The following is a 21,428-nucleotide window of genomic DNA, read 5'->3' on the forward strand; positions in this document are numbered from 1 at the left end:
AATTATATAAATATTTTTTATAATGGCAAATGGTTTGAGTGAAAACGACATTTTAAATTTACTTGGTGACGGAACCGTATCTGATCTTGATGAGTCAGATGAAGAAATAATTGAAAACTTTCAGAATGGAGAACTAAATAATTTACTTGGACATTTTGATGAGTTGGAAGATTTTATTATAGATCATGATTCCGTTTTGCCAGAACAATTGCAAACAAAACCTAACATTAGTTTAGATGATTTAGAAGACATGATATATCCTTCTGAAATGCCTAGTGTATTAGATTATTTCACAGAATATCTCGATGACACAGATTTTTCAAATATGGCTTATTTTACTAATTTATATTCTGTTCAGAAACAGCAAAGTAGATTTAAACCAACTGATTCATCTGAAATAAAAACATTTATCGGTATACACATTATAATGGGTTGTCTCAAATACCCTCGAATTCGACTGTACTGGGAAGATTCTTACCAAGTCAAACTCGTTAGGGATAGTATGGCGCGAAACCGATTTTTTTTATTACGATCAAATTTCCATTTAATTGACAATAGTAATATTCCTCGCGATAACACAGACAAATTTATTAAAGTTCGGCCTATTTATGACGCGATTAACAATAAAATTAAGTCAATACCCAAAGAAAGAAATTTGAGTGTTGATGAACAGATGATACCGTTCAAAGGTCATTTACAAATGAAACAGTATGTCAAAGGAAAACCATGTCCTTGGGGCATAAAAGCATTTCTTCTTTGTGGTTCTAGTGGAATGGTTTATAATATTCTTTTGTATCAAGGTAATACGACAGAGATAGATCAAAATATACTTGAAACATTTGGATTGGGCGCAAGTGTAGTCTTACATTTGACAAAATATGTTAAAAAAAATAAACATTTTTTATTTTTTGATAACTTTTTTTCGACATTTAATTTGATGGAAAAATTAAGCCAAAAACAAATTTATGCTGTTGGGACTGTCAGAACAAACCGTTTTGTAAAACCTCCGCTTTTATCTGATAAACAAATGTCCCGAATGGGTAGAGGAACTGCGTATGAAATTTCTACGAATATGGAAAATTGCAATATGTGTTTAGTCAAATGGTTTGACACGCGAGCAGTGACGTTAGTTTCAAACTTTGTTGGATCGGGAAATTCGGAAACTATTCAACGTTGGGATAAAAAGACAAAATTATATGTTGATGTCGAAAGACCTGAAATTGTATCATTATACAATCAATCGATGGGTGGTGTTGATAAAGTCGATCAATTGATTAGTTATTATAGGACATTTATTCGATCTAAAAAATGGACTATGAGGATGATTGTCTACGCTGTGGATTTGATTGTAACAAACTGTTGGATACAATATTTAAAGGATGCCGAACATTTTAATATACCGAAAAAAAAATATAAAAGACCTCTTACACTTTAGAATGGATATAGGTGAAAATTTAATTAGAGTAGGCAAACCTTTAGCACCCAAAAGAAAAGGACGACCACGAAGTAATGGAAATGAAGACGAACCAACTTCTAAAGCGGCAAAAATTGACTCTACTCGTCAATCAGATGACGTTCGCTTTGACCAAGTTGACCATTTGCCTGGATTTGACGGAAAAAACTTTCCATCAAGATGTAAGAACCGAAATTGTGAGAAAAAAGGTAGAAAAACTCACGTGTTTTGCATCAAGTGTAACGTTCATTTATGTCTAGACAAAACAAGTAACTGTTTTTTGAATTACCGCCAAAAATGATAATTATCAAATGTATATTTTTTAAATTTAAAATTTTTAAATGCCTAGTGTTTTATTTAGCAGAAAAAATTTATTTTATTAATTTTTACATTTTTTTTTATTACAAAAATGTTGTTATGATTTGTATCATTTTATTTTATTTTATATTTTTAAAATTGTTAATATTGTTATTGATGATGATAAAAGTTAAAGATTGATTATTATTATTTTATAATATTATGTAATGTTAAAAATAAAAAGGTTTTCATTTTATTCTTAGTATCGCAATTATTATAATTCTACAACCATTTGAAACCAGTGTCTCTTAAAGTGGACACTTCCGTAACTTTTTTAATTTTGAAAAAAAAAATAAAATTAATTTTTTTTATTTTAAAGAGTCATTTTTATAAAAGAAAGCTAAAAAATAAAAATAAAAATGTATGTATAAAAAAGTCTGGGACTGAAAGGGATATAATGATTTTTTTTTTTAATATTTACATTTTATCTTTAATTTCTTGTAAAAGAGGTGGCTGTAAATTTGTTAAAGCTGCGATTACTTGAAATATTGAATTAGCTTGTTTTAATAATGAGATTGGAATAAAATTTAATATATCATAGCATTTGATGCGTTGTATTGCACTTTCAACGCGAATACGGGCTTTAGCAATGGATTCTGTTTGAATAATTTGTTCATGTGTAAATTGTGGAGTATCTAAGAATAGGGGTATCTTGAATTAAGATCAAGATATCTTGAATTAAAAATCCTTTATCTGCCATCACTAGATCACCGGGTACTAGCTGTTCAAGTAAACCACTCCTTAGAGTTATCACTTTGTCTGATGTCGACCCAGGAAATAAATCACTCACAAAAGTAACAACTCCATTTGGAGCAATTGCAACAAGTACTTTCCAAGTATTACGGTGTTTATAGCTACTATAAGTATCCCTTTGCGCATTCATGACCACACGACAATTTAAAAAAATTTTAAATGCTTTAGGAAGGCAAGTTTTATTTTTATGTCTGGATGGTATTTTATTCATACATTTATTAAAAAGTATGTTGTGTAAAATATTTATCCAAGTTATTGTAATATTACTTATAGTAGCTACACTACATCCGAACCTAACAGATAAATCCATATGAGGAAAATTATGTCTTAGCTTCATTAATGTTATGAGTAGGGGCCGGAATTATATTCTTTTAAAATAGCCAAAATAAGATGCTAATATTCTCTTAAAAAGTTGAAAATATTCTTTAAAAATCATAATAAAATATGCCATAAATATGCTTTTTTATTAATATATTCTCTTGAACTAAAAATATGCTTTTATATGTAAAATAATTAAACGCGTAATACAAAAAAACTGATATAAATAGGTACATAATATGCAACAAAATTAAGCAAATAATATAAAACTGATATAAATGATTTTTTTAAATTATATTAATCACAATAAGGTATTTTTAATTACGAAAATTTTTGAAAACAGTTAACAACTATATTTTGCTCCATATGTTCCGGTGTCATATTTGTACGACGGTCTGTTAGTATGTTTTTATACGTGCTAAATGAACGTTCGACGTCAACTGAAGTCACGGGAGCATTTTGCAAATCAGTAATCATAGCCGGTGAAAAATTGTCTATAAGTTGAACTTCATTATTTCCATTCAAAACTTTAGCTACGTTTTTCAAAATGATGAGCCCTTGATTTTTTTGTTGAAGTTGATCAATTTTTATTTTTATTTTATTTCCATTTTCTCCGGGTATTTTTTGAAGTTGACCAATTGTATTTTCAATTAGATTGATCGAATCAACAAGAGACACATTAGACTTTTCCAAACTTTTGATGGATGTTACGAGAACAAGAAAATGGGCCTTAATAAATATTAGATCGTTTTGTATGGTTTCTATGTCAAAAACTGATTTACATTTAAGTATTGACTGACTGGGGGATTTTTGGCTACTTAATTCTTCAATAACTTTTTTTAAACCTTGGAAATTATTACAGTTAAAAATAGCAGCTTCCAACCACGTTCCCCATCTGGTTAGTACTGGTTCAGGGGGTAACGGAATATCTGGTAAAATTTCTTTATACACTTGTACATGGTATGGAGATTTTAGAAATACTTTTTTTATGTTATTAATTTATTTATTTATGTCTGGGTACATTTCTCTAACCCTTTCTGCAACCCTATTAAACATGTGAGCTACACATGTAACATGGATTAAGTTGGGATAGAAAACTGCTAGTGACTGTCCCGTTTTCACCATGTACGGTGCAGCAACTGAGAGCATCAACAATACTTTTTCATCATTTCCGCCCAAGGGCCACAGTAATTTTAACCCATCATTCACAAATCGAGCCACAGTAGAATGATTAGTCTTTTCTAAAACTTTACATGTTAAGAGAAAAGAACGAGTCGGATGATTTGACTTCAATATCCCAACCAATAAATTCGCCACATAACGGCCATTTATATCCGTTGTCTCATCAACAGCAAACCAAATATTATTATTGCTTATTTCATTTTTTATACTGGATAAAGTCTTATTATAACAATGTGATAGATAATTTTTTCTTAACAAACTTTCATCGGGTATATGTTTGCCAGTATATTTTTCTAAAAATGCCCGAAATTGTGGATTTTGCAATTTATACCACGGAATATTTGCGGCAACAAGACTCAAACATAAATCTTCATAAAATTCATTTACATTTTTTTTAGAGTTAGATTCTGATAAAAAAAATTGTTTTGAAGTGTTTAACTTACGTTTTTGAGCTTCTTGGTGTGAAAATGTATCGACGTGTTGTGATAACTGAGACTTTTTAATGCACGGTACATTTTTATTACACACTTGACAAAAAAGAGTTGTGCCATCAGTTGTAAAATTTATATTGTTTTTATTTAATGGTTGAATCCACTGTGAAATTAAATCTTTTAATTTAGTTGATGGTGTTTTCGGCATTATGAACAAGTAAAAATAAGTAACTATTGAAATATAATGAAACTATAATGTATACCACCTATGTCAACACTACACGACACGCGACACTGCAGTGTTGTACCGTAGGTTCATGTAGTAATACCTAATCGAACGCCTGGAGCTAGCTATTTTTGAAGTGTACCTAGTAATAATTCCATTTTGTTATCTTAGATAAGTCACTTATCTACTACAGACTATTACAGTACATTACTAATGTAGAGCATAAATATCATTATACGGTGGTTAATGGTTATAATACGTATATAATGTATCAATTTTATAACACTATTATTATTTACGCCACTGCAACAAAAAATATCGAATGTCTATAGAAATTAATCGATATATTCTCAAATATTCTTAATAGTACGAAATATTCTTTTATCTTGAAATATTCTCAAATATGCTAAAAAAACTTTTGCCATTAATTAACCGGCTTCATGATTTGTAAAGATTTCGAACCCCCGTCTGACTGCATAGCCTCAAAAAAAATATGCAAAAGAATATAATTCCGGTCCCTAGTTATGAGTAGTTGGTCAGGTTTACTTATACTATTTACTTTCCAATTCAAATAATAATGGACCTCACAATGTCTTAGTAAATTAAATAGGGCCAAAAATATTTCATTAGAAGGTAATCCTGTGTAAAACTTAACAAGTTCTTCTTTTTGACACAAGTTCTCATATAAAAATGCAACACTTAAGCTGTTGATTTGTAGCTGTAATATTTTGTTTTTTTCTATAAGAGAATAATTTTCAAGCTCCATATTCGATGGTTTAAAACTGTAAAAATATGATTTTTTAATAAAAACATTTTTTTAACAACTCCAAACTATGTAAAAAAATTTTTTCAAAAACATTAATACTTTTTGAAATAATGAATGTTTCATGATAAAAGAATAACCTTGTATAATATATAACATACCTATAAATTTCATGAGAGCGGAGAGACAAATCAAATGGCTCTTCTTGAAACTTTTCGACCTCTGGTCGAATATAATTTCATTTACTATTGGCTTTTTAACTATTCGTTTTTTTTTCTCAGGAGACAAATGGTGCTGGAGAAACTGGTTTTTTCTATGGGATAAAAATGTAGGAAAATTGGCTTTTATACCACCTCTAAAATGACAAATGCAGACACGAGATGCTGTACTTGGATAATCTATTCTCCTTAATTAAAATAGATACATTTAAAAAAAAAAAAATTAAGTACTTAATGCAGGTATATAAAAACCTTTGCGCATTATATTTAAATCGAAAACGACACAAGATATGAAATAAATACTTTTGAAATACCTTAGAAGCTTTATCCATTTTTGTTTCTCATTCAACTTTGTAGGGAATCTAAAAAACTTACAATCATATATGTTGCTATTATGATAACAGCCAACTGCCCAGCAACAAACCATCATAAAACTGTAGATTACTGTATTTAAGAAAAATACTAAGAATTTATGATGGAACTATTATAGAAGTTAACAGTAAATCCATAGAAATGTCCAAAATTGAAAAAAAAACAAATACCTATCTTACTTTATAAGTGTATAGCGAAATGTATCTAACAAAAAAGGAGCTGAACCGTATTTAAGTTGACTTTACTCACCCAGTTAAATGTAAATACAAAGTATAACCTACATAATTTAAATTTTTATACACAAAATATATACAATCCCATGTTAAATTATGTTTGTTTGGAACCAAACGTCATTCCTGATAACAATATTCTTATCACACTAATTGCGCGGATTTGCACCAAATATGGACTTTTGGCGATCATACCATGTTATTTATATCATGACGCGACGTATCGTACGCGCGCTTATTACTTATTATAAGTTAAGAGCATAGGCGTGCGCAGACCTCTTTTTCAGGATATGCAGAAGAGAAGACTGACAGAGCGCTCTGAAAGTTATTTTAAGCTCGTAAAATTCTGATAATATGTATGTATACACAATTCACAAATATTGAAAAACCTACTGTTTAATTAAAAAACTATTGTAATAAATACCATTACACAATACAAGAAGGATGTATTTCGCAAATACTTGGTAGTTGATAACTGGATGTTTCAATTTTCCAGAGTCGATGTTCGCCTCTCACAGAACTTCAGGGTATGCAGCTGCATACCCTGCATACCCCCTGCGCACGCCTATGGTTAAGAGGACGCCACACCCGTCTTTCTGCATCAAAAATAATGCATTCGTATTTCAAATGCTACGAAGTCAATAATGGTCGTAGACCCATAAGTAATACACTGTTTGAAAGGTGATAGTTTTTACTATGTTTTGTTGGAATCAGATATTTGAAATGTAATTTATTTTCTAAAATATAAGCAAATTAGTTTTTATAAAACGATCTTTTGTTATGCCGTAATGCTTGCTTGTTAATACAATTTTCAGAAATCGGTTTCCAACAAAACATAGTAAAAATTATGGCCTTTCTAAGAGTTTATTTTTTATGAGTCTACGATCGTTGAAGACTTCGTAGCATTTGAAATATGTAGAAGGGTTTCCGAAAAAAATGTATAGTTCTATGCACCGATTGCACCGTCTACTGGCGCACCTAGCGGCTGTTTCATTGCAGTTAATTCTAACGGCGGCGGCGCTGTCCCGTCCCACTCTACGACACAACCAGTCGGTTCCGTCTGCTGTGGTACTGATAAAAATAGCACTGCCGAAATATAAATTAGCGATAACGTCGGCTCTACGATCCCGTATCGGGTCGAGCAATAATAATAATGTAATTATTTAATATTATAATTTGTTTTTGAACTCCTTTGTGTATACTTTACACGCGCGGTGGCTTACGTGCAATTATGAAAATACGTATGTCGTATACCTACTACGTCGACAATAATACAATTATTTTCCTAAGCTGTTAAATTCTGAGCTCAGCAATTTATTGGTTTTACAATGATGTATGGGTTTTTATAAAATTATTTATAACTGTTATTACTAGTTTGTGTATAAGTGTTTAAAGTTCAAATTGTTATAAACTAAATCAAAATAGGCTAGTAGCTCAGTCTCCGCTCAGAAATCGTTTTTGATTCTATACAATAGATATTGGTTAGTACACTGACATTTTAAACAATATTTTATGATTTTTGTAATAGGTGACGGAGACAGTAGTGTTGTGAAACGTCTAAATGAGATTTTACCATATGGCCCTAGATTCATGATAGAAAAAATCGAATGTCGAAATCACTTACTGCGCAATTATATAAGTAAACTTAAAATGCTCGCTACAAAAACTGAGTATCCAGTAACAATACGGAAGTTTATAGTGACTAATATTTTAAGATTTCGGTCTGATGTTACTAAAGCAATAACTTATCAAAAAAATATATTGGATAAATCAAAAAATCAGAAAATTGCAGGTAATTTGTATAATATAATATTTTTGTGTACGTTTTTAAAATTAATCTTACTTACGTTATAAAAATGTTTTCAGATCTTAAATACGATTTGAAGAATGCACCTTATCATAGATTTGGACAACACCAAGAATGTAATTCTTATTTTAGTAAAGGGTCAAAAATAGGTGAAATCAACATGGTACCAGAAGCATTACGATGTGGTATTTTACTAGAAATAGACAAAATTACATCTCGTTTAGTAAATAATAGCTCCAGTTTAATTGAAGATCTAGATAATAATATATGCGAACAATTTAACTCAATTATCAATAAATACGTGGGCGGAAAAAGAATTAATTTTTCGCAAAGTAATAATTATTCGACCCGGGTAAAAGCAGCTATTATTTCCTTTAATTCCAGAACATATTTACGCACAATACATAAGAAAATTATGAATTTTAGTCCAGGTAATTAAAAATAGATACATACTAGTATGCTCTATATGCTATTAATTTTCACATCAATTTCAGGAAAAATCGGTAAAAAGTTTATAAAAAATACCGATCGTATAAGGTTGAATACTATAAACCGACGGATATTAAATAATAATCAAAAAAGGTGTAGGAAAAAAATGGTTAGTGCCCGATCAAAAGGTCCTGACAGTCATTATGGGTTAGCTGAACCTCTTATGGATACTATAGACGAAGATGAACTACAGGAAAAGAAAAATACATTTATTCAATATCTGCATACAGTTGACACAAAAAAAATAGAAATTGATACGAGGGACCAAAACTTGAATCCCAATTGGTTTCAAGAACGAAAAATCAGGTTGACAGCTTCACGATTTGGTGAAATTTGCAAAATGCGACCAAACACCAGCTGCAAGACCAAAGTCCATAGTATACTTTATAAGCCTCCAGTTACATCAAAACAAATGACTTATGGACATAATATGGAACATGAAGCTAGACAAAAACTGAAGGAAATCATTAACCTTGATGTTCAATTATGTGGTCTTGTTATAGATACTATTTTTCCATACTTAGCAGCAAGTCCAGGTTATTTTTTGTTATTGACTATGTGTCTATGTCATAAATTAATTTGGTACCTATTCATTTAGTACCGATAAAAATTACACATTTATATTTAATTAATAATAATAATGAATAACATTATATAATAATATTTTTCATTTATTTCTTTATAGATGGTTTGGTTGGAGATCAAGCTATTGTAGAAATCAAATGTCCATAACACAGCAAAAGATAGCGAAAACAGTATTGATGCCGTAAATAATAAACTTGTAAGCTGTGTTTTAACTATAATACTATTATATATATATATATATATATATATATATATATAAAATCATGTATATATTTAATATTTATATATGTATTATAAGAATGAACCTTTTTTTATTTAGTTGTCATATTGTTATATAACACAAGAAAATACACTCAAGTTAAAAAATGATCATCAATACTATTATCAAGTTATGGGTCAACTTCATATAACACGTAGAAATGTTTGTTATTTTGTTGTTTATACTAAAAAATTGACAAGTGTAGAACATATTTATTACGATAAAACATTTTGGGAAGAAAAAATGGTCAAAAAGTTGAATTTGTAAGGAATTTAAAGTTTTATCGAGTTAAATATATTTGTATAATGAATAAATTATGAATGTATGTTTTTTAGGTTTTATACAGAGTGTATTTTACCAGAAATTGTTGATCCGCTATATGGGAAAAGACTTCTTATATCAGACATAAGAGAACCCACTTATATAAAAGAAAAAATAAACAAGTGACTAACAATTTAAATAGTATATAAATGTACCTATATACCTAAATAGACCAAGTATACTATGTAATATAATACATTATATTGTAAATACCTATACTATTATTAGGTATCCTTCTAATTAAAATCTTTATACATATTAATTTACTCATTAAAAATATCACATTCTCATAATAAACTGAATTTATGTTACAAAAACAACCGTCGGTAGCATAATAATGTGCCTCTCTCGTGAATACGGCGTGCGGACACGTACATTTATGCGGCATAACACGATAGGTACATGATAAGTAGTCGAAATAATGCTTCGATTTTCGACTTCAGTATCTTGTTTGATGGGAAAGTGAATATTGTTGGTACATTGGGGAGGTTCAAATTCACGAATATTTGGAAATTATTTTGTAGTAAAAATGTAGGAAAAAGTTCACATCTATAGCTAAGATTTGAAAATTGAATAGGTACAAGATTGTCCATAAATTCTGTTTACAATAATTACTAAAAAATACGAGGGTAATACCATTTAAAAATGTTACGAATGGCTGAAGTTTTATTTTCACGAAATCAAAAATACAATTTTGAATTTTGTTATAATTAAAATAATAGGTAAGTATCTATACTAGTTGTAGAAGCTTAAAACTTTTACCAAATACTAAAGTTTGATGAATAGTTTTGGATAAATAATATGGTAGAAAAACCTAAACAGTAACTATTATTTTCTTTATTATCAAATTCATATCTGAATCGTATCTTTGTAAAAACTTAGGATCTTATAAATAATAATAGATAGCTTTGATAAGTGCTACTGTATTATGTTTAAAAAAAAAACCCAAAAACTGTCGTTTAAAAAGTATACCTATATGGTAGCAGTATAACGTAAAATAATATATTCAATTAAATATTACCTTATTAACTTACTAAAAAGGTTACTGTTATAAATTAGATATTATTTACTGTATTAGTATATTGTATATATTTATTATTGAGTAAGTATCTAAAAATGCAATAAATACAGGTCGCGTAAGTACGCGCGATTATTAAAAATATTACGGCGGCAATGCGGCATAATGTACGTGTAACGTGTACCTATGCATTTTATATTTACGCGATCCTCCACAGACGAAGGTTGAGAATATAATAATCACCGCTCCGAATGAACACAATCGTCGGCCGGCCGCCGACGATGAGTGGTGGGCGCGGCTTAAACGTCGCGTGCTTGCGCATCGCGAAAACACCTAACAGCGCGTTCTCTCGGTCATTGTATACGTTTCGCTTTCGGTGTGGCGTCCTCTTAATAGTTTACATTGATTAAATTCATACGCGGTAAACCGGCGAGGGAAACGCGCCATCATTGCATTGGTACGTATGAATTTAACCAATGTGAATAAAAACGCTCAAGGCTTGGATATCGTACATGTGGGTTTCAGTTTACATAGGTTAAGTTTATAAGCGCAATAACGTTGAAGAAAACGCACCATGGCCCGTATGAACAACAATGTAAACTGAAAACGCGACGTACTCGTATAAAACTCGTTCATGTAAAACGGCCAAACAGGACTAACAAAATAGCAAATGCTTACCTTTGGAATTAAATTGAGATACGACACATTTATATGCATTTGCTTGCGATATTATTACACGCAAAACTAAATAAAAACGAAAAATACGCAAAACAGCAAATGGGATTTTACAGTTTTTACAGTATTTAAAAACAGTCAGAAGTTAGTAAATCAGTAAGTGTTTTCACCTATCATGGATGTACGGTTTTCATTTGTTTCGTTGAATGCATAGAAGCGTATATATATATCCAGCGCGTCGGTAGTGGCGCGAAGCTAAGTAAAAAAAAAGCGAAGCGGTCACTACCGTAGTATATTACACGAGCCAGAGTTTGCCCATTGAATGTGTGTAAATTTGCCCGTTTTCTTTAGCCAGGGCTACAGACCTAATGAATGAACGAATTGGTCTGTTTGTGGTATCAATAGATCGGGCATGATTTGTAGATTATACCTTTGTCATTTTCGAAAAAATTGGTTGAATAATAACGAATATATTAGCAAAAAAATCAAGTATTTTTGAAGCAAAAAGATATTGTGCTTGACCGTTTTTAGTTATTACGTTTCACGCAGCAGCGCACGAGACCGTATTACCCCCTCTATTCCGTTTACATTTTCGTCGCGGTCGTACACTGGGCAGCGGTTGCGACTTGCGGACTTGCGGTTCCCGCCGTTGCCCGCGTCTTTGCTTATCGTATTCGTAATTTCTGTTATCGACATTCATCATGAAAAAATAAAAATTTTAATTAAAATTATTTTGTCATGACATTCATATTTTTGGCGACGTTCGATATAGCCGCCGCCGCGCCGGTAGAAAAACTACGTTTTATCTCATTTTATTTGTTGTAGTTGTAGTAGGCCATACTACCAGCTATACTACTATATTATTTATTTATATTATAATTTGTGATTCTTTATTTCTAAAATGGTTTCTAAAACATATAAACAGAAGTTACGAAAAAGGAGAAATTATTGAGGAAAAAAAAAACGACAAATACAATGTGCATGGATGAATGTTTAATAAAGATAATAGATAAATGGCTACCATGTAATTACACTGCAATACATTTTGAACGATGGCCTCGAGGGGGTAAAAATGTACATATTATAATAATGGAAAAAAAATTGAATATGATTTTAAAAAAAAATTAGAGTATATTAAATAAACAAACATAATAATAAAATAAATTAATAAAAACATAAAAAATTACATATTACATGCCAGTTCATAAAAATATGTTATAAAAGAACTACTGATATCCCAACAAAAACACTTCGTCGACTCCGTGTAAAAAATTGCTAAGTAAAAAAACACTAGTCATCTATAAGACTTCAGCATTATAAAGCTGTGATATCAAGAATAAATGCTAAGTAAATTAAATTTTTAATTAATTGATTCTATCTCAATCATTTATTTACTTGGCTAGAATTTATATATTTCGACGAATAAACATGTCTATTCATAACTGGATTATTTAAAAAATTTCCATGACAAATGATACTAAATTTGTTGTATAAAAAAGTCTTAGTTATTAATTTATAAAGAAAATAAATTCTTAATAAATTCTTAAATAAATTCTAGGTAATTTTTTAAAACAGTGCACACATTTTGAAATTCACCACTATAATCATCTCGTTGTTGCCAAAGTTATGTACCCAATATCTTTTCCGCGATTTAAAGTTGGGGCTCTCTAATAAAAATGAATCCCATTCATCATCTGAAGAACTATTATATTCCATATTTTTTATTTTTATAAAATATTACTAGTAAGTCCAACTGCACACCATGCACTGCATTCGTCAACTGTCGAAAAATGATTGTAAAAAATACAATACGTGGTTTACTGTAGTTATTATCACGAGTCACGATATAATATGATTATTTAACCATCTAATTAGCTATTAACTTATTTTAATTCGGGGACACTCAATGGGACACTCAAATTCGGACCTAATATTTTTCGGTTCGTTCGGACCGGCCGGTTCGGGTCTAGTGTATGCGCGGCTTTACGATCCACCAGACGCCGAACGCGCGCCGATTGTTGGTTCATCAGTGTACTGTGACTGTGATTAGTGAACTGTGTGCGTTTGTGTGATGTGTCCCTAAACTATTTAACTACAATTTAAGAGTATTGTCATTTACATAATGAGTAAAGACCACTGTACTGCCTTAGCAATACATAATTCTTATTTAAACGACGAGTTATTTATGCATTTATAGACATCGTAAAATTACAAACATTATTTATTCCACAAAACGTATTATTTTATCAAACATCACTTATGTATTCAGCACTATTACTACACACTACATATTCACTTATGTTTTCTAGAGTTGGATAACCTGACCATTTGTACGTTTATGCACCACAAAATAAACCCTAAATGTGGTATACCAAGAGGTTTTTACTTAAGACATATTAGAATTGAGCAACTACGTATCATTTGTAAATATTCATAAAAAAAGTTATATATAATCATAGAATCATATTTAAATATTATTGTTATTTTTTTTTTTTTCAATTTGTGTTGATTTAAGAATTTTATTTTGATAAAACAAATACTTCACACGGGTGAAGCCGGGTAATTCAGCTAGTATTGCTAGTAACAGTAGTAACAGTAGTAACAGTAGTAACAGTAGTAACATATAAAATAGATGACCGACTTGGACGAAAAAATCGTTTCGCATACGCAGGACGCAGCGATCCCAACGGCAAATTTCTGAACTAAGCAACCAAAACATAGATTTAACATAATTACATTATCATTGTTTTTAATAGGTATTTATTTTTCGAATCCACTTACCTAAAGTTTTATTATTATTATTAATTGATTGATTAATGATTTGTAATAATAAGAATACAATTAATGTATATACACACACATGGTATTGTAATAATAATTCTGAATTATATAATGGTAGAATTAATGGATATAGTAAATAGTAATAACAACATAAAATTTACCATAGGTAGGTAAGTAAGATACCTATTATATTTGATTTAAGGAACTAATAATGTTACAAGTTAAAACATTACCACATTTATTGTTATATTATAATTTCAAATCAATATAATAAAGATTAAATAAAAAAAAAAATAATTTATACTTAGCAATCTTACATATTTTATTTACATTTATTAATAAAAATAAAATTTTAAATATAAGTATATATAAATTTAAAAACCCATTGAATACCTAATAATTATCAACATAATAATATAAAAAATAATACTTACCTATGAAACAGTTAAATTCATATTTATTTAAATATATAAACCTTGAGAAATAATAATAAGGAACTTATATAAATAATATTAAATTATTTTCTTTATAAACATGTTTATATGTGTATAAAAATTAATAATATAACTTTATTATGTTTATGTCATATTTTGTTGAAAAAAATTATTGTTTAATAAAGAATAATTTTAATATTTTATTTTGTAAGTGTTGGGAGTTTATGAAAATATAACGTGAACAATTTAGAACATTGTTTACAAGAATTTGTGTTTAATGTACAGATAATACGTACTATCGACGATTGTCGCTATCGACAGAAAGATAGTATTTTTTATGTCACCCTGGGATGGTCGACAAAAGGCACGGTTCGCTACTTCGCTAGTATTAACTCAACGAGCGTCGGAAACATTTAGCCGGTCAATACACGCGTCGTAATTTTATAATCATATTTCAGCACAATTAAAATAGTGTATATCTAAATAATATTGTGCAATATTTAGTGTTTTTATATTAAATTGTTCTTATCAATTATTATACAGTCCACTGGTTATTATTTTATTTATTTAAATTCAAACTGAGCCGAAACATTGGTCCAGACGAACCGGATCGAATCGTGCGCGTCAATAATATTACACGCATTGTAGTATTTTGACTCACAAGTTCACGGAAGAAGATAAATAAGTAACCTCAAGAAAGAAGACGTCATCAGGTGAGTGAGTCTCAATTTAACACGTATTTAAATAAAAAGTGGCCTTCCTATGAATCTTATTAACTTGTCCTTGGCTTAAAATAAATCCGTTAGGGAAATTGTTCTTAAGTCTATGTTATCCACAACATTATATCCAACACCAAAAACGTTAGATAGTGGGTATAGAGGTCGATCATAATGGCTAACGATAATAGTGAATTAGCGGCATTCGTTCTACGCCGTGGTCAGATAAAAGGGCAGCTTACTCGGTTTCAAACATTTCTGGAAGACCCAAAGTCCAACGTTGCTACGCAATTAAGATTACGTGCTGAAAAGATACGTGAAGCATGGAGTGAATTTGATGCCATACAAAATAATATTGAGATATTAGACGTTAGTAATGAACAGGTACAATATAGGTCCGCATTTGAAAACCTATACTATGACTTAATGTCAGAAGTCGACGATAGATTATCGAAAAGCAACGCGCTTGCGCAAAATCGACAACAAATACAGGGTGATCAAAGTGAAGTCACAAATAGTCATAATTCTCCATTAATAAAACTTAAACCGTTAGAAATTCCTACATTTACGGGAAAATTCGACGATTGGGTTACGTTTCAAGACATATTCTGCGCATTGGTACATACAAATAAATCAATAACAGATATTCAGAAATTTTGTTATTTAAGAAATGCACTAGAAGGCGAAGCTAGTTCATTAATTAAAAATTTAGAAACGTCGTCATCGAATTATGAAATTGCATGGAAAATAGTCACAACGAGATACAATAATACTCGTATGTTGATTCAAACACACACGAAGCGCATTTTCGACCTAGAGCCTATTAATAAAGAATCGGGCATTAAGTTAAAACAATTAACTGATTCGCTAAATGCACATATACAAGCATTAAAAGCTTTAAAGCATGACCCACACAACTGGGGTGCATTACTGCTACACGTTATATACACGAAACTTGACACAAATTCAATACGTCAATGGGAAGCCGAAGTGTCAAAAGATGAGTTACCGAGTGTACAATTAATGATGGGATTCCTGGGTAAAAGGAGTCAAATGTTAGAGTCTGTAGAAAATGCAAAATTATTAACATTTAAGCAAAATGAACCAAATTGGTCGTCAAATAAAATCGCAAAATTTGGAGCTTCGAGAAAAGGTGCATCGTCATTTTTGTCAACGTATAAAATGAAATGTTATATGTGTCAGCAACCGCACCCAATATATAAATGTACTGCATTTCTGGCACTTGATATAGCGTCTAGAGTAAGCAAAGTCAATGAATTGAAAATGTGCAGTAATTGCTTAAAGAAAACTGACCATCAAGTAAAACAATGTCCCGCGAGAAAATGTGTAAAATGTCAAAAACCACATAATTTACTATTACACCATGATAAAGAACCAAGTTCCGACGAAGGAAGTGCACAAGGTAACGTGTCAAACGATGGGCTAGTAGTTGCGCATACCGCGGATGCCGGCGAAATTGACAATCAAGTGCTGTTGGCGACGGCAATAATAAAGGTATCAAGTCCCGCTGGTAATCATATACACGGCCGGGCATTACTTGATAATGGGTCTCAAAGTAATTTTATTACGAATAATTTGGTACATAAACTCGGTCTAAAGCGTCATAAAGTAAATATACCGATATGCGGAATAAGTGAGTCAAAAAATAATATAAGGTATAAGGTAACAGCTGTCGTGCAATCATTAAATAGTTCGTATGTAACGACAATCGAGTTTTTAGTGTTATCAAAAATAACAGGTTCCTTACCACACACACCAACACGTACCGTGAGCATTCCCGATAACGTTAATATTGCAGATCCGTTATTCAATTGTCCGGGCAACATCGACGTTCTTATCGGAGGTGATACCTATTGGGATATAATGTGCGATGAGAAATTAAAAACCAAAGACGGTCCGTATTTGCAAAAAACGTTATTAGGATGGGTAGTCGTAGGTAAGACATCAACAAAACTAAGTACAAACAAATTAAGTTCGTGTTTATTAACCACTCAAAATGAATACCAAGCATTGGATAACAAAATAGAGTTATTTTGGAAAATGGAGGAAATATCGTCGAAGGATAATTTTACGGACGAAGAAAAGCTGTGTATAACACATTTTAACAAGAATCTCGCTCAAAATGAGGACGGCAGATTTGTAGTCAAACTACCGTTCAAAGAAGATTGTCATCAGCTGGGTAACTCATACACCTCAGCTCGACAAAGATTTCTGTCATTAGAAAAACGGTTAATAAAGAATCCCGAACTATACATGAAATATAAAATGTTTATGAGTGAGTATGAAAACCTTAATCACATGGAACGCATTTATGATACGAGCGGCGATAAGCAGGTAATCGATTCCGCGAAATGTTTCTATCTACCACACTCATATGTAATTAACAATCGGAGTAGAACGACAGAGTTACGCGTTGTGTTTGACGGGTCGGCAAAGACCAGTAGCGGTGTGTCATTAAATGACACACTAATGAGCGGACCAAAAATACAACCCGACTTATTAGATATCGTGGTACGGTTCAGAACACATAAGTATGCATTTTCAGCGGACATCACGAAAATGTATCGTCAGGTGTTAGTTCACGAAGACCATCGCGACTATCAGCGTGTGTTATGGAGATCAGATCCAAACGATGAATTAAAAATATATAGATTATGTACTGTTACCTACGGGTTAGCGCCAGCAGGCTTTTTAGCAATAAGTTGCGTAAATCGTATCGGCGATAAGACCACTAACACGAAGATAAAAGAAATAATTAAAAATGATTTTTGCGTTGACGATTGCCTTACAGGGGCAGATTCGTTGATGGAAGCAATTGAATTGCGCGACGAATTAATTTCAATTATGCGAGGTGGGGGATTTGAACTATCCAAATGGACAACGAATCATACAGATTTGTTCCCGAATCGTAATAAAGATGAAATGACGACCATACCAATGGATAGAGAAAGCGTAAAAACTTTAGGTTTATATTGGGAGCCGAAAAGTGATTATTTTACGTATGTCGTGCAAGTACCGAAAGTAAACAATGAAGTAACGAAAAGACATATTCTTGCCGGCCTAGCAACGTTATTTGACCCATTAGGCTTAGTAGGCCCGATAATATTGATGGGAAAATTATTATTACAGAATGTATGGCGCGAAAAAATCGGTTGGGATAGCCCAGTTTCGCCTTACATACAATTGGAGTGGGAAACATACAATAATTGTCTAAATGAGCTCAATTCGTTTAGTATACCCCGCTGGCTTGGATCCGATAATGGTAAACACATCGAAATACACGGATTCGCAGACGCATCCATGAAGGCGTACGGCGCCTGTGTATATATGCGTACGTCAGATAAGGACGGTAATATCGCATGTCAGTTAGTGTGTGCGAAGTCTCGTATTGCACCAGTGAAGGTTATTTCGATTCCCAGATTAGAATTATGTGCAGCACTGCTCTTATCGCGCCTAATAGACGTAATTATACCCGCACTTCGATTGAATATAATAACCTTAAAATTGGTGATGAGGGGTACCCAACGTACAAAACAATTGTTTTAATTTTTTTAAATGTCGGTATAATATCTATGGTTCTTAATGTTTTATACAATTGACTTATATCCTGCATCTGCTGAACTATACGAAAAATGTCTGTATAACGTATACGTATTTTCATGGTGATCAAGATGTCGTAATTAAAACTGGAATTAATATAAATTTAATAATATTTTACTCTTAAGAAAATATGTCATCCAATTCTTCAACAATAATAAAAAAGCATGAAAGAAATACCAAAATATGAAAAATATATTTAAATTACTATTCTATTTATTTATGTGTTAAAATATTACATTTGACAACTTACATGCGATTATGTTAGTATAGTTACGAAACAATTAACTGCCAGTGGAATGTAGGAAATAAAAGCCAATTTAATTATTTATAAAAATGTATTATATTTAAGTATGCCCAATTATATTATTATTATATTATAAATTATTAAATCTGTAATTATAGCAATAGTATTCTATAGTAATGAATTAATTGATTGTACAATGTATATAAATATATATATATATATATTTTTTTTTATTATTAAACATTTTTAATAAAAAGTGAATTGTTTATTTATTTTCAACATCAGTTATTTTTCTGGTAGGAAAATAAATGATTGGTCAGTGATTATCAAAAGCGTTAAGGACAGAAAAAAAATTAAAACAAGGTTTATAGTATAAGACATAAGTGTAATCACTTAATACTCTTAGTTCATACAACAACATGTACCTTTAAAAAAGAATCACACTGTACAGTGTACAAGTATAATATTATACATTATAATTATTTAGGTGTAAGAAGTGAATAGATTGATTTCAAGATAATATGTACCTAATAGATACTGCAAAATGTACTGTTAAAAAAGTACCCTATTAATCCAACAGTGTTAAAAATAAATAATCAGTTTTTATTTAATTTTTTTTTAAAATCTATTAATTCATTTAATTTGTATTTTTTCCGCGGATTTTTCTAACTACCACCAATTGTACTTATTTATTAAGCAATTATTGCAAATAGAAATTTGACAAATTGAGACACACCATAACTTAAAAATAATTTTATCGGAAGGAGCTTGTAAATTTAATCAAAATATTATGAACTAATTTTGAATGATATTATATAAGATTTAAAAACAATAAGTAATTATGTACTAAGCCAAATAACAATTTGGACGAGTGAACTAGTTATTTAAGCACCAAAAATGGCATGACAACAACTATAAATAATATTGTTATAATATTATGAGAAAAATAAATATCTTTGAACCATCGGCTATTTACCATCATTTACTTAATTTAAACGATTGATTTTCTATTATACTTTTGAGAAATCTCGATATTTTAATATCATGCGTCCAAACATTGTAGTTCAAAAATTAAAAAAACTTTAAAATGTAATAAAAAGTTCTCTTTAATAATTGATCTTATCGATGTTAAAATGTATAAGAAATAAACGTGTACTGTTTTCTTTGATTATAACTTTAAAATTAATAATGTTCGTTAATACACATCGTACTCTTTTATAAATATTTTTTTGTACCAAATCTAATATATGAAAAGCTTAAACTCAAGACATCATTTTTCTTAGAAACCACCTTGTTTTAAAAAATTTTATTGTAAAATATAAAGTATATAAATGAACAAATTAATTTATAATAATTATCACAAATAGTCTTAACTCTTAATAATAAATAAAAAATTATATTGAATATTATATCAAACATTTTTCACTACCTGAAAGTGATTAGTGTTTAAATGTTCAATATAAATACATTGCTCAATTTTCTTAGTACCATTTTTGTAGCTTCCCGATTTTCCAAAAAAATGCCAATCATACATATTGTTTGTTTTTGTGTAAACATAAATATGTGTATTTAAATATATTGCTGTTGCCATCATTTCAATATCTGTTGCCCAAGTACCATTTTCCTCCATTCCAGTTAAAGATATGTATGTTTCTACGTCACCAATGATTTTTTTATCAGTTCATTCTCTCTATAGGCCTGTATAAAGAAAAAAATAACATAGGTAAACAATAAAATAATTTAAAAAGTATTTATATATAATTTAAAAGGTATTTAAATTTACTTTGATTAATGATGAACGTATAATAGAATGATATTCTTCAGTTCCAGAAATCCATAGCGAAATTGACCTAAACCAACAATTTCCGTCTCCAAGAATACTAATTATTTCTTTAGGTTCACTTAATAAATGTATTTTTTTGGATTTTTTTGCGACTGGATTTTGAGGAATAGGGAAATTAAACTGTTTGGATTTGGCTTTCATCCACAATAGAGAAACTGGATTGAAATATTTTTTGTTATTTGAAAGTGAAACATCCGATGGAATAGCAGTAATAGTTGAATGATCTTCATACTGGCTTATATTAACTGGTTCATCGTCTTTACATCTATAATATTTTTTTCATATTGGAAATAAGTTGTTTAGTTTTTAAAACATTTCCTCCTCGACTAAGT

At 30.3% G+C, this 21,428-nt stretch overlaps 1 protein-coding gene and 3 pseudogenes across 2 annotated transcripts; 2 read left to right on the forward strand and 2 right to left on the reverse strand.

Moving 5' to 3' along the window:
* Positions 1–2,227: 2,227 nt before the first annotated feature.
* LOC149061145 (uncharacterized) lies at positions 2,228–5,486 on the reverse strand (annotated as a pseudogene).
* Positions 3,203–4,702, reverse strand: LOC149061146 (uncharacterized; annotated as a pseudogene).
* A 357-nt stretch (positions 5,487–5,843) lies between the features above and the next one.
* On the forward strand, positions 5,844–9,890 carry LOC149061147 (uncharacterized; annotated as a pseudogene). Its single transcript, XR_016192475.1, has 7 exons — positions 5,844–5,868; positions 7,832–8,095; positions 8,170–8,541; positions 8,605–9,135; positions 9,285–9,380; positions 9,504–9,706; positions 9,779–9,890. The product of XR_016192475.1 is annotated as an uncharacterized LOC149061147 (transcript).
* A 5,672-nt stretch (positions 9,891–15,562) lies between these two features.
* LOC107170044 (uncharacterized) lies at positions 15,563–18,955 on the forward strand. Its single transcript, XM_015520049.2, has one exon. The coding sequence runs from the start codon at positions 15,563–15,565 to the stop codon at positions 18,953–18,955; it is 3,393 nt and encodes a 1,130-aa protein (XP_015375535.2).
* The last annotated feature ends 2,473 nt before the right edge of the window (positions 18,956–21,428 follow it).

Source organism: Diuraphis noxia, unplaced genomic scaffold (assembly GCF_037042655.1).
Source record: "Diuraphis noxia isolate RWA-SAM2 unplaced genomic scaffold, SU_Dnox_SAM2 contig0001, whole genome shotgun sequence".
NCBI classification, from domain to species: Eukaryota; Metazoa; Arthropoda; class Insecta; order Hemiptera; family Aphididae; genus Diuraphis; species Diuraphis noxia.